We start from the raw sequence: 13031 nt of genomic DNA, 5'->3' as shown, positions 1-13031 counted from the left end.
TGTAAATCAGTCCCCATTTTGGGTGATTATAACCTTAACAGTTTGTCCAAACCCATGCACCCAGACTTGCAGGTCGACTGCTACCCTGGTGCAGAGTTTAAGCACGCCAATCACATCCTGAAAAAAGCCAGAACCTCCAGCAATGCCAAAAAAGTCCGGCTCTCTTTCGGCAGTAACAACATAGACTACAGGGACCAAACTATAGTGCAAAAACCCCTCACCACGCTTTTGAACACAACTCGGGACACCTTCTCATACGCGGACCTCTACGTGCCGCTCATAAACTTTTCAGACCGTCTATACCGTCTGACCCTCAAAGTAGATTATTAACCGAAGAATTAAATGCTTAAATGATAAATTAAAAAATGTAAATATATTATGTTGAAGAAAATAATTATTTTTAGTGCTTAATACAGCTAATCTTACCCCAGGTGTAAAGGTTATATTGAACAGTCTGATTTTGAACAAATTTCTTAATTTTGTGTCAAGGATTTACAACTAAACTATCAGAGGTCAGGAACTACATCGAAAAGATTCTTTAGGAGTGTTATCAGGGCCCAGGAGGAAGCCATAAAATTAGCATTTATTGTAGGGCAGAAGCCTGTATGGTTCACAGAACATCAAAGGTTTCCCAGAACCACATCTGACATGGTTTAAACTAAAATACAACATAGAATGTTGAGATCATTAACATTTAATTTCTAAGACATTTTCTAAGTATTAATAGCAAGTTTTAACCAAAGTGTATTATCTAAGTTTAGAATGGTGAATGCTGAATGTATTTGAAAATTGTACTGTCTATGATAATATCTGAATCAAATGGAAAGCGTTTCATTGAAAATGTGTTGTTTAGTATTAGAAAATTGTTTGAATGTTATGTTTTATAGGTTAGAAAAGGAATTGTACCTCATTTTGTGCTGTTGATTTTATGTGATAAAGCAGGGACTTAAATCTTTGGAAAATGCTGAATGCAGTAGACCAGAATTAGGTTTGTGAAGATAATCTTTTCTTAAATTAAATCACTGAGTTAAATTTGTGAAGGAGACACTCCGAATTTCACAGGTATCTGTGAAGTCTTGTTTTATGCTTTTATTTGCCCAAATGGCCCTAGAGCCTAGGATGCAGCTGCTTGCTCCATTGTTCTTCCAGAGAGCAATGGCCTTTGATCTCTGGCGTGAAATTAAGGGAAGGTCTAAGTTCCTCTGAGTGTCCAGGGGAGCTCCTGGTTGGTCGAACCAGGGCTACGCCTTAATGAATACATTAACAAGGAGAGAAACGCCTTCACTATAAGAGATCGAACACGATAATAATAATTTAGATTGCTGTTATTTTCTGCCGTTTTGGCATCAGCCTTCTCCAAAGACATGTCTTTGCTTTTCCTTTCTCTGTCTTTGTTTTTATTCTTTGTCTGTCTCGGAATGAGTCTGTATCTTGGCTGCTTTGCAGCTGTTGTTGTTACTTCATTGTGGTTTTCTATTGGATTAAACGCTGCAACTCTGTGACGTCATCACGCCTCGTCGTTCCTGATTGGCACACACTCCTCGCTGGAAGGACCCGGAAAATAGGAAGAAAAGAGAGCCAAGCTTTTTCCAAATTAAGCTAAATTAGTAACTTTCTTCCTTTAACAATTAGAATAGTTTCATTTTAATACATTCATGTAAAAGTCGAGTTTATTGGTAAAAATTAGAAATATTGTCCCCCTGGCAAACTTGTCCCCCTGGTGGTTGTGGATGGAAAACCGAACCGGGTAAATAGCACCGCCCCCTTCTCCAATCCCACGTATTAAAACGAGCGCTCCCAAGAGGCGTGACTGTGACGCCGTGCGAGACATGAGTAAATAACAGACACTGAAACTTGAAGGATTCACAAGAAAACTTCCTTCGGAAGCGCTGACTGCTCCTGTCTCCTGAATACAAGCACGTTGTTATAAAGGTATGTATGTTTTGGGTTAACTATAGCAGCCCAGGATGTGTAGCGTTATCTTTTAAAATGTGGTAAACAATACAGAGTTTCAGCGTCCAAAGCTGACCAGTATGAGCCCTTCTGATTTAAAGGTTTGAAAGATTCATATTTCTAACACTGTAAACCTTCAATTATGTTAACCTATCAATCAGTTACTATGTTTAAATCTCGAATTAGGTTTCTGCTTATTTATAATTTTCCAATAAATTGTTTCCTTCTAACAAACTCAGTTCAGGAAGGATGTCCAACCTATTTTGTCTGCTGACCACTGAAAAAGATTCAGGTATTGTGCAAAAGCTTTATTTGTAGTTTTTTTTACTTAATATTTTTAGACATTTTTCTGTTTAGTTAGAATTGGGTGGCTGTACTCTTAGAAACTAAATTGAACAAAATTCTTATCTTATTATACCATGATGCAAATCATAATATCAAGCCTGACTTTCAAAGATACTTTGAAATAATGTTTCAGTGTGTTTTGTCATTTGACATCCAAAAGATCTTTATTGCAACAATCAGATCTTTCTTTCTCAGTTCCTCTGAAGAGCATCGATGTTCTGCTGGAGGTGAAGGACCATGTGGCTACTCTGGTCTCCACTCTGAACTTTCAGAACAAGGAGGACAAACCTCTGGAAACCGTGTTTGTCTTCCCTCTGCCTGGAGATGCTGCTGTGTGTCATTTCAGTGCTCAGATTGGAGAAACACACATTGTAGCTGAGGTGATGGACAGACAGCAGGTGAGCTGGACTCAAATATCCTCTCTATAAAGGAGCTAAGTCACAGTGAAGTGGACATTGCCGACATGTTTCTTGTGGACTTCAGGCTCGGCAGGTGTATGATGACGCTGTGAGCTCTGGTCAGAAGGTATTCGAATTGGAGGAGAGTGATGAGAGTCCAGATATTTTCTCTCTGACCCTGGGCAATCTGCCTCCAGGAGAGAGCGCCTCCATCAGGCTGGAGTACGCCACTGAGCTGGCTGTGCAGGCTGATGATGGGCTGAGGTTCTGTCTGCCTGCTGTGCTCAACCCTCGATACCAACCTCAGGGTAGGAAAACGGTCAGAAATCAACTTGATAATACTTAGCAAAATACTTAAAATGCCAAACTTCACACAGTTGTTGCTGTTATCCACTGTGAAAGAAAATGTTGGATAATGATGTCATATTGGAGCTTCATCTTAGGAATAAATGGCTCATTTTTCATCCTGGTGTAAATTCTAACACATTACTGGAGTGCTGAATGAACAAACACAAAAAAATCCTGAAGTCTTTCTGGGAATTTTTATCTTTAGCTAAGTTTGGGGCCATTCAGTGGTTGAAATTTCCACTGTGTGTAGTGTTCAGCTTTATTACACAACACAAGTTAGTCATTTCCTGTTATTGTGGAATAGCTCCAAGCAAATGTTGCAAGTATGAAGTATTTTCAGAATACAATGTCAACAAACTGAGCCAATTTACTTAATTCTTTCTTCTGTTCAAGAAAGACGAGCATTTGAAACCAGAAGTTTACATACACTGAAGAAAAAGCCACATGCATCTTTTGTTCACTGGCTGAAGTTACATCCACCCAAACTTCTCTTTGCTTTATGTTAGGTAGAATTACCAAAATTATTTCTATTTGTCAAATGCCACAATAATGAGATGAAGTATATGTAGGTGATTTATTTTTTTTTTAATTTTATTTTATTGATGTCTTCAGAATGAGAAGTTAATATGCAGAATGAGTGGCATTTATGTTAACAGTCAGAAGAAGTCCAAGTGATGAAGTCATTGCTTTGGAAACCCTGGGTTAATTGGAGGCACACCCATGGATGTATTTTTCTCAGTGTCTGTGAATTTGGGGTGCTGATGCTATTAAATGTCTGTTCTGTCTCGTGTTTCCAGGTAGTGAAGGTCCCAGTGTCCAGGTGACCGCAGTACCAGCCTCTCTGGTGCCCTACAGTCTGTCCTTTTCTGCCAGAGTGTCCTCTCCTCGTCCAGTCTCTAAAATAGAGTCCAATTGTCCTCTGGAGCCTCTTCAGTATCTCAACGCTGATCAAACTCAGGCCACGGTGGGTAGAGAGCTGATTTTACTGCTGGGTGTGATTGGTACGCACAAGATGAATCACTTTAATTCTATTTTTGTGTTTTTTAACTATAGGTGAAGTTGGGTACAGGACACAAGTTTGACAGAGACATTGAGCTACTGATTTATTACAAAGATGCCCACCGACCCTCTGCTGTGGTGGAGGCAGGACAGGCCTCTGCCAGACCTGGTGGGTAGAGATGGTTTATGATTTGTTTAACCTCTTTAGGAGATGTTTCATCTCTTTAAAAACAGCTTAGAATTATTGTAAAAGGTTTGTAGCCACCCATCTTTGTAATTAATGCTCTAAAGCACAAGTATGAGGAACACTTTTTATGCAGTATGTATTAGTGAGAATTTTCAGAGTTGGCGTTACTGTTTGAAAGTCCACTACAATGTCAATTATCTGTCTCTCCTGGTCAAGTGAAAGAGCAAGCGTGAACAATGCCACTACCATGACCCATGTCTTTCTTGCTAATTGTGTTACTGTTACAGTTTAATTGTCAGATAAAAAAAAATCTTAATATGAAGCCTTCATTCATCTCAAATTGAGTTTTAAAGAGGGCGTGTCTACATGGATAATAATTCCTAGAAAGTAACAAACATTCATGTACAGATCATGTTTAAACATCACAATATCATGTGCTGTACCAGGTTTTAATGATAAGCTGATTCACATCTGCAGAGTCTATCAAAAAACTGGTTAAAGAAAACAAATTCAGAGTCAAAAAGCGACAAGGTGAATTCCCACTTCTAGTTTTAGTGATTGCACAGATTTATTAAAATCAGACATTACAAAAATAAATGAAGAAAAAAAACAATAATAAAGAAAAAAAGTGGAACTTAAGCCTCACCTATGTTGCAAATGTGAACTTGCATGTTAGGGTGGGAAAACAATTCAAGCAAGCTAATATCAGAGGCTTAACAATTAGGCACAAAGCCTAAAAATCAATAGACTTGCATCCGTTATTAGTATTGCGACTGGAAAACCTAATTATAATGGTGTTTTTCAAACAAAATGCTTACTTTGTCCATGTTGTTGATTAACTGTATACAATCACAGGAGGGATAGCCAACTTGTGATGGTACGTGGCCTTCACATTTGTTTCAGGCACACTGATGGGTGATCCAGTGGTAATGGTGAGCCTGTATCCTGAATTTCCTGAATCTGTGATGTCTAATTTCACATCCTGTGGAGAGTTTGTGTTCTTACTGGATCGATCAGGGAGCATGGATTTCCCGACATATTGTGGAAGTCGTCAGAGTCGCATTGCCAGTGCCAAGGTAATCTTTTAGAAGAAACATTTTATGATTTATGGCCCTCTAGTCATATTGTGGCATTTATGTTCTTTTCTTTTTCCTTGAAGGATACACTGATGCTCCTGTTGAAGAGTTTACCCATGGGCTGCTATTTCAATATTTATGGTTTTGGAGATCATTACGAACAAGTCTTCCCGTGAGTTTGGACAGTGCATACAGAGCTACTTCTATTGATTCCCTTGCTAAACATTCACCAAAAGCCTTAAGATTAAGAAACAAATAAAGATGTATATGGCGGCAAAATCTCCACTTTAATTCAACTACATGTATTTAGTTAAGAGAAACTCTTATGTTAAGAAACGATTGACACATTTATTGACATTTCTGCAGTTAATACTTTCCACATCCTGCATTTACTGTACCAGTAGGACTTCGTATTCTTTGGGTATATATGTTTAATTTAAATTTTTAAGTGTGTGTGACATTGCACACATGACTGCAAATTAATTTATTTTTAAGACATTCATAGATAATCTGATTCAACAGATCTACAGACTTGCAGTAAGTGTGCACTGTTTCTCCAACAGCAAAAGCGCAAAGTACAATCAGAAGAACCTTAAACGGGCTTTGAAAAAAGTTGAGGAGATGGGCGCTAATCTGGGAGGATCGGAGATCCTGGAGCCTCTGCGACAAATTTACAGACAGCCCTGTATTCCTAAACATCCCAGACAAGTAATGCACAAACACACACGTGGCACCAAGCTGACACTAGCAGGAAAACTTAAGCATAGCACAGTTCTCACTTACTGCAGGGGTTAGGACTTTTTATATTTCAACTCTTTAAGTCAAGTTTGTTTCATTAAAAGACTTTTTATAATTCAAGTAAATAATTGACAGGGGAAAAAAGGTGAGATCTAAAATAGTGAAGTCATAATATAATGCAGTGGTATTATTCATATGTTTCTATTTAACTCATTAAACACTGCTGAGATTAAGCCATTAATTGTGTTGTTTATATTTCAATTTATGACTAAGCTTTTAATGTGTTCAGATAAGTTTAAAGCCCTAGTTTATTAAAGCATTCAAATTTCAGTGTGGACAACATCTGTTGGGATTTCATTTATTACACACACTTTGATCTAAAGTGTAGATTTGTAGCTTAAATCTGAGATTTCTAAATCCATAGTAGGCAGGTTGAAAGCTCAAAAGATATCAGAGGGCAACTTTGTGCAGTTTGTTTAGACTTTCTCAATGAACTGCAGACATGTTGTAGAAAATTCAGTTGTCTTTTAAAGTATTGTCTTTGCTTCCTCTCTCCCCTTGGTAAATTGCGTCTCTGATGCTAAAACAGATCACTTTTTATCATCACCTGATCAAGTTGAAAATTTGCCAGATGCAGTATCCTTGTATCATGTCTAAAGTTTTTCATCTGAAAACAGCTTTTTCTCCCTTCAGGTTGTAATTTTAAATAATTTCTTCTTATTTTTAGCTCTTCGTCTTCACTGATGGTGAGGTGAATTACACAAAAGCTGTTCTGGATGAGGTGAAGGAACACTCTGAATTTCACAGGTAATCACCACTCCAGTACAATAGTGTCCAGCTCTGGACACCAGTCCAATATTTTTATGTGTTGTAAAATGTGGCAAATTTTACAAATGTTTAGAAAGCATATGCTTCTGTACTCCAGGTGTTTCTCTTTTGGGATTGGAGAAGGTGCCAGTTCTGAACTCATCAATGGGATGGCCAGAGAGGGAGGAGGACACGCTCAGTTCATCATAGGGAAAGAAAGGATGCAACCAAAAGTGAGATATAACTTGAAAATATTCTCATGTTTTATATTTTGCATTAAGAATAATTTTATTTCATTTAGTTAGTTGTGTGTTTTTCTTTATTTAACTTCAGTACATTAACAAATACAGAACACTAAAAATGCAAATGGAAGACAGAATAAAAAAAAGCAACAAACTTTGATAAACTCCAGACAATAAAGAACAAATTAGTGGCATCAGTTTAAGTAATGAATTGGAGCCCATCATTAATGATTACATTACTGATATTTTTTTGGAAATTACTTTAGTTTTAATCTGAAAGTTTGTGTTTAGTTCCACAAGTTAGTAGTTTCACATGGTGACTCTGCACACAGACAGAAATATTTTTTCCCTGAAAAGTCACACAGTCCAACCCAGATATTTACACACACTGAAAAAAAGACGAACAATATTCAAAAAATAAACGTAAGGTCTGAAAATCTATTGAAATGTTTAAAGTCTGTTATTTTATGTTGCAAGAGAGCTAAAGTGACGCTATAAGAGCCTTTCTGTTAACCTGAATTTATTTTTTCAAAATGATCATCTCTCACCATTCATGTTCACAGTTTAGATATGATTAAGTTATTGAGAGAAATTAAAAATTTCTCCTCAGGTGATGCAGTCCCTGAGGTTCGCCTTGCAGCCTCTCGTCACTGACATTTCATTGTCGTGGGATTTACCCGAGGGTGTGTCCGCCACCGCTCTGTCTCAACCACTTACAGCACTTTTCCAGGGTCAGAGGTCACTGATTTTTGCTCAGCTCACCGGAGAGGCAAGGAGCAACACAGTTCTGGGATTGACAATAAAAGTATTTTTCTTTTGGTGTACAATCAAAGTAACACATGGATTTTCTGTTGTTTTCTCAGTGTTCTGAAGCAGATGACGGCTGTTTGACAGTGAGGTTTACCACAGCGGGTCATCCATGCCAGAACCATCTGCATTTCTCTCTACAGCCTGCATGTGATCTAGACTTTGACCAGAAAGAAGATATGCCATTCACTTGGTAGTGTATTAACAACTCTGGTGATAAAATGTGATGTTTAAAAAGTAATGGTTGCTTTTAATTTAAATTTAGACAGAAAAATACATGTGAAGCTATTTTTTTAAGGGGAAATATTTGATTTATTATTTGTTTTGTTTCCGCGCAGCTCCACGATCCACAGGCTGGCTGCTCGTACTCTCATCCGCTCCCTGGAGCAGGAGCAAAGGGAGGATGGGAAGCTGGCTGAAGAACTAGAGAAGGTGGTGGACCTCAGTGTCCAGTCTGGAGTCAGCAGCATCTTCACTGCCTTCATTGCCGTCAACAAAAGCAATGGGGAACCTGTTCAAGGTCCGCTGATCTACAGGGAGAATCCTACATGCAGTGAGTGGCTTCCTGTAGCTCAATAGGGAAGGATTTTTAAATTGTTACATGTTGTGTGTTGAGTACATCATTCTGATCATGAGTCCTTTTGTTGGTACTTCCTGTTTCATGGCTGGAATGTAATGTTTTTTATCTAATGATGTGTAACTCTATTGTTTTCTGGTACAGTGCCGTTGCTTCGTGGCGGTTTGAGTGATCTGATGTTTGATGATTTATGGGGCGAAAAAAACAGTAAGTTTGAAACTTTTTGATATTTTAACCTTTTTTAAGAGATCATACTAAGTATTGTGTGTCAGACAGCTTGGGAATGTTAAAGAAATGTGTTTTTTTATTTGATAAAACACAATGACTTTTAAATAATTTCTTCTTTTTTCAGTTTTCAGGCGCATTTTCTCGTCTATCAGAAAAAGAACATCAGCTAGTAAGTTCGGTAAGCAACAAGCCCCGACATTTCTTCCTTTATATGTGGGATAGCCTGCATGTATTATCACATTTTGACCTGCAGAAGGCACTGTTGGATAAATATCTGGCCCGTAGGACATTGGCAAGCTTGGAAAAACAATCTATTTTCAGGTAAGCAACATATTTTTGACTTAAGAAACATACAGATATCAGATTTTTATTTAACATGGTTCAAAAATAATATATATTCAACATGTGGTTTTATTTGTTAGTTTGTGCTTGCTTGTATTTATCTCTCTAAATGGATGAAGTAATCACCTGACAGGCTGGTATAAATGTCCAAAGACATTGTTACATTCCCCATGCACTTTTTTCTTTTTGTTTTTACAAATGAGTAAAAAGCCATGAAATAACTGCATCTCTTTTTCTGCATAAGTTCAAACTGAAAAATGTAGAAAAATCATCCCCTTAATTTAGCCAACTACTTATTGAGAGCGGAGGTAAAAAGCCCCACAATAACAAATAATTTTGTTTTGACAATGACAGCAAAGATGGACATGGGTTCAGTATGTTTTTCAACCATGCATTGTAAGCTTACAGTACAGACCAAACGTTTGGTCTGTACTGTACATGTGTGTTGTAAAAATGAGCTCATATTTGTTTTAAGTTTAAATTTAGTAAAACAATTATATAAATATTACATATTTATATAATTAATATATTTCTTCTTTTTTTACCAAAAGCTTCCAGCTTCAAGAAGAGCCAAAGCGAATCTATTGAAAATACAGGTAAGAAAACAAGATTTTTTTTTGTGTGTGTGTTTGTTTTAAGTGTTTGATGTTATAAATGCAATTTGCATTTCCAGTTTTAATTCTGTACCAGCAAGCAGCAGGATGGATCTGTCTGTTTGACAGCAGTCTGAATAATCGTATTTTCAAATTCATGCAAACATGTTTAAGGTGTTCTGTTTTTGAATTCAACTTTTTTTGATATTCTCTTCAAAAACATCTTTTTGTGATAAAGGAGACTGTGGGCCCACAAAGCCAGCCAGAGATCCACTGCTGGAGCTCGTTTCGCTGCAGGATGCCTCTGGCTGCTGGCTGCTTGATCCATGTTTGGCTGCTGCTCTTGGAAAAAGCATAGAGGAGTTGGTAAAAACAAGGCCTTCATCGGTGGGTTGGCGTCATGTAACAGATGAGCTATATTTGAGCAGCAAAACGAAGCATGAAATTTTGCAGCATAAACACGAGGAAAAGAACATAAAATGAACTTAAAATCACAGAAAAAAAACGATTCCATATTAGGGTTTCCTTTGTTTTTCCAACATTTCTTTCTTTTATTTTGGTGAACTAGGCCAAAAGTAAAGTGTGGGGCACCATTTTGGCTCTAATTTGGCTTCATGGATATCAAAAGGATGTGAAGGTTGAATGGGAACTTCTTGCTATGAAGGCTGCATTGTGGCTCAGAGCTGAGAAAGGTAATCACTGTCCTTAAACATAAACACCAGATTTAATTTCTTTCTTGGCTCTAATTGAATTAATTCAATTAGAGGCAAGAAACATCATCTGCACTGATGTTTGAGCTTATTGAGACACTAACTTATGTTTTCTTTCCTCAGCTGTTTGCGTGACAGTGTGTGTGGAAGCTGGGAATGTCCTGTTGGGTTGTAATGTGACGACTGATGCTCTGGGACTCTGAGGTTGCTGTACTATTTGTTCCAATGAAGGGAACCCTGTGATTCTGTTGCAAAGAAACAATAGAAACAAACTCACCCAATCACCAGATACCCAAATACCTCCACACTTCTATTCAACTAATTTCTTTGCTTTCCTTCCCCTCGACTTTTCCTGCACCACCAAACAAAATTCGAGTCATATTTCTGAGGTCGCAGTCAGGTCATCCAACTCCAGTCGTTCAGATCTCAACTTCCCTCTGTCATCTCTGTCGTCCCTGAAGAGCTCTGTCCTTCGGCCCCTCCTCTTCATTACTTACATCCTGCCCAAAGGCCATAGTTCATAAAGTTAACACCTGTTTTCATGTTTTTGCAGCTGGGACCCAGTTCAACCTCTAGTGAATCTAGTAAATCCATTCTTCCAGCCTCATCTTTTTCCAACTGCCTATCTAAGTAAAATCTTGGTTCACTTCAAACTTAATGACAATAAAACTGAAATTTTCCCAATTGGTACGAAATCTAAATGATCAAAAGCTAACAAAATCTCTCTCACCATCAACAACTCCTACATGTTCCTCTCCCCTCAGGTTAAGAGTCTTTCATCCTTAGACAGCACATTATCTTTCCAATCTCATGTTAATAATCTTGCATATTTCCATCTCTGGAACATAAATCGCCCCCACACTTCTCTTCACCCTGATACTGCATCTGTATCAGATGCAAAGGAAAAAGACTGTCATGTAGTCATTGTGATATTTTGCATCCCCAGATCAACTACATTCATTTTTACTTGTTTGTTTCTTCTATTTTTTATTGCCTTTGCTTTTATTGTAAAGTAAAAACAATATTATTATTATCTTGGTTTACCTGTGTGTGCACCTTTTAATTATTCTGCGGCTCATTATCAGTTTCATTGGTTTGTATTTGCAATGTAGTTAGAAAAAAAAGATTTATGAGAACCTAAACTGCATAATTTATTAGCAATGAAAAGTTCTGTCTCTAAAAAAATTTTTTTTTTCAAATCAGGTCTGCCAGTCATGTATGGCGACACAACCAGTCACTGAGTGACGAGAGTAATGACTTCATTATACATCACTTGACTTCAAAATGATAGAAGTTCCTTTTTTATTATTTTTCTATCTTCTCCATTGAACTTGGCATCTTGGAATCAATTCTAAATTTAAAGCAAGATGACAAATGATTAAGACAAAAGATGGACCCAACCAAATGATGATTATATCTTGATCTTGATTACAAAGATATCATCATTATAATAATAATAATTGTTAATAATATTAAATAAACCTTACGACTGAGCAATAATTGGACTCTGAAGAGAAAAGAAGACACAAAGGAGCCTGTTGGAGTGAGCTTCCTCCTACACAAGGTCACTGCTGCATAAACTGGAGCAGTAAAGCTGCAGCTCTGATAAACACATTTCTTGAACAACACAAAATAAAACAAGAAAGCTTTATATTTCACAAGTTGAAATACAGCACACTTAAATTATGGAAATTTGGTGTCGTGCTGCTGTGGTAGAGGAGTTATGTTAGGGAGGCAAAATTTGCTGTTGGGTAGTACGTTTAGTGTCACTAGTTACCTTGATAATAAATGGTGTCATAGAAGTTCCAGTACATTCAAGTTCAAGCACATTGTAAAATGTAAAGGATGGAAGAGGATAAAGCAGAGGAAAAGTGCATACAAAATGTTAAGATGCATCAGCCATTACTACATTTTATTCTGAATCAGAATCAAAGATAATTTCTTGCATTTTGAATGGCTGGTAGTTGCAGAAGTATGGGCTCATCCAGGGTGCCATTAATTCAAGAAACAGCAGTTTTATATGATTTATAAAACAACTTATCAGGTTTACACTGAATGGTCTGAAAAATGAAAATATCCAGCAAGAAGCAGTTGTGTGATTGAAAATGTCGTATTGATGTTAGAATGTGAAGACTATGAACGTGAAGATTAGTTCAAGATGCTAGAAAGACATAGAGACTAAAATGACAAATGTAAATGCAACTAGTCAAGTGGGAAATGGGACACTTTTGGAGACCTTAGTATCAACTGATGTTTTAAATTCTTCAGACTACCTGTGTATTTTTTCTCGCTGTCTCCATCCCTTTATGAACACAGCTACCATCTTCTGATGACTACTTCTAGGAGGATAATGCACCGTACCAGGAAGCTCAAATCGTCTCGTTTCCGCAAGCAGAATAGTTCACTTCATTCCAATGACTTCCACAGTAACCACATCTCAATCCAACGGGGAATTTTTGGGACGTTTTGGAACTGGAGATTCATATCAAGGAAGAGAAACTGGTAAATGTGAAGTAACTGATACCCTGCTGCAGCTATGCAATGAAGATTCAGGAAGTTGTCAAGGCAAACGGAAATCAAAGACGGTACTTGCAGGGTTTAATGTTTTGATTATGTCAAGAAAAACTAAGTGTATGAAAGAAGGGCCTATAAATAATTGGGCATATGGGCTATGGCAGGTG

At 37.4% G+C, this 13031-nt stretch overlaps 1 protein-coding gene across 1 annotated transcript; it reads left to right on the top strand.

Moving 5' to 3' along the window:
* Nucleotides 1-1789: 1789 nt before the first annotated feature.
* LOC122832311 (von Willebrand factor A domain-containing protein 5A-like) lies at nucleotides 1790-11380 on the top strand. Its single transcript, XM_044118935.1, has 21 exons — nucleotides 1790-1932; nucleotides 2193-2245; nucleotides 2494-2696; nucleotides 2782-3004; nucleotides 3842-4008; nucleotides 4098-4212; nucleotides 5134-5306; nucleotides 5390-5478; nucleotides 5870-6014; nucleotides 6772-6851; nucleotides 6970-7084; nucleotides 7704-7862; nucleotides 7957-8093; nucleotides 8239-8453; nucleotides 8622-8684; nucleotides 8830-8883; nucleotides 8991-9026; nucleotides 9599-9643; nucleotides 9879-10027; nucleotides 10209-10332; nucleotides 10474-11380. Exons 2-21 carry the CDS (start codon nucleotides 2203-2205, stop codon nucleotides 10551-10553), a joined length of 2415 nt encoding a protein of 804 aa, XP_043974870.1. The 5' UTR covers nucleotides 1790-1932; nucleotides 2193-2202; the 3' UTR covers nucleotides 10554-11380.
* The last annotated feature ends 1651 nt before the right edge of the window (nucleotides 11381-13031 follow it).

Source organism: Gambusia affinis, linkage group LG06, assembly GCF_019740435.1.
Source record: "Gambusia affinis linkage group LG06, SWU_Gaff_1.0, whole genome shotgun sequence".
Taxonomy (NCBI): Eukaryota; Metazoa; Chordata; class Actinopteri; order Cyprinodontiformes; family Poeciliidae; genus Gambusia; species Gambusia affinis.
The sequence above is the reverse complement of the archived record's forward strand: the minus strand, read 5'-3'. Positions and strand labels throughout refer to the sequence as shown.

Bases quoted from the DNA above. Each gene is read 5' to 3' on its own strand.
- LOC122832311 (XM_044118935.1), top strand. From the start codon at position 2,203: ATGTCCAACCTATTTTGTCTGCTGACCACTGAAAAAGATTCAG. The intron at 8,884-8,990 runs GTAAGCAACAAG...TCTGGCCCGTAG, and splicing joins AACATCAGCTAGTAAGTTCG to GACATTGGCAAGCTTGGAAA. The intron at 10,028-10,208 runs GTGGGTTGGCGT...TTGGTGAACTAG, and splicing joins TAAAAACAAGGCCTTCATCG to GCCAAAAGTAAAGTGTGGGG.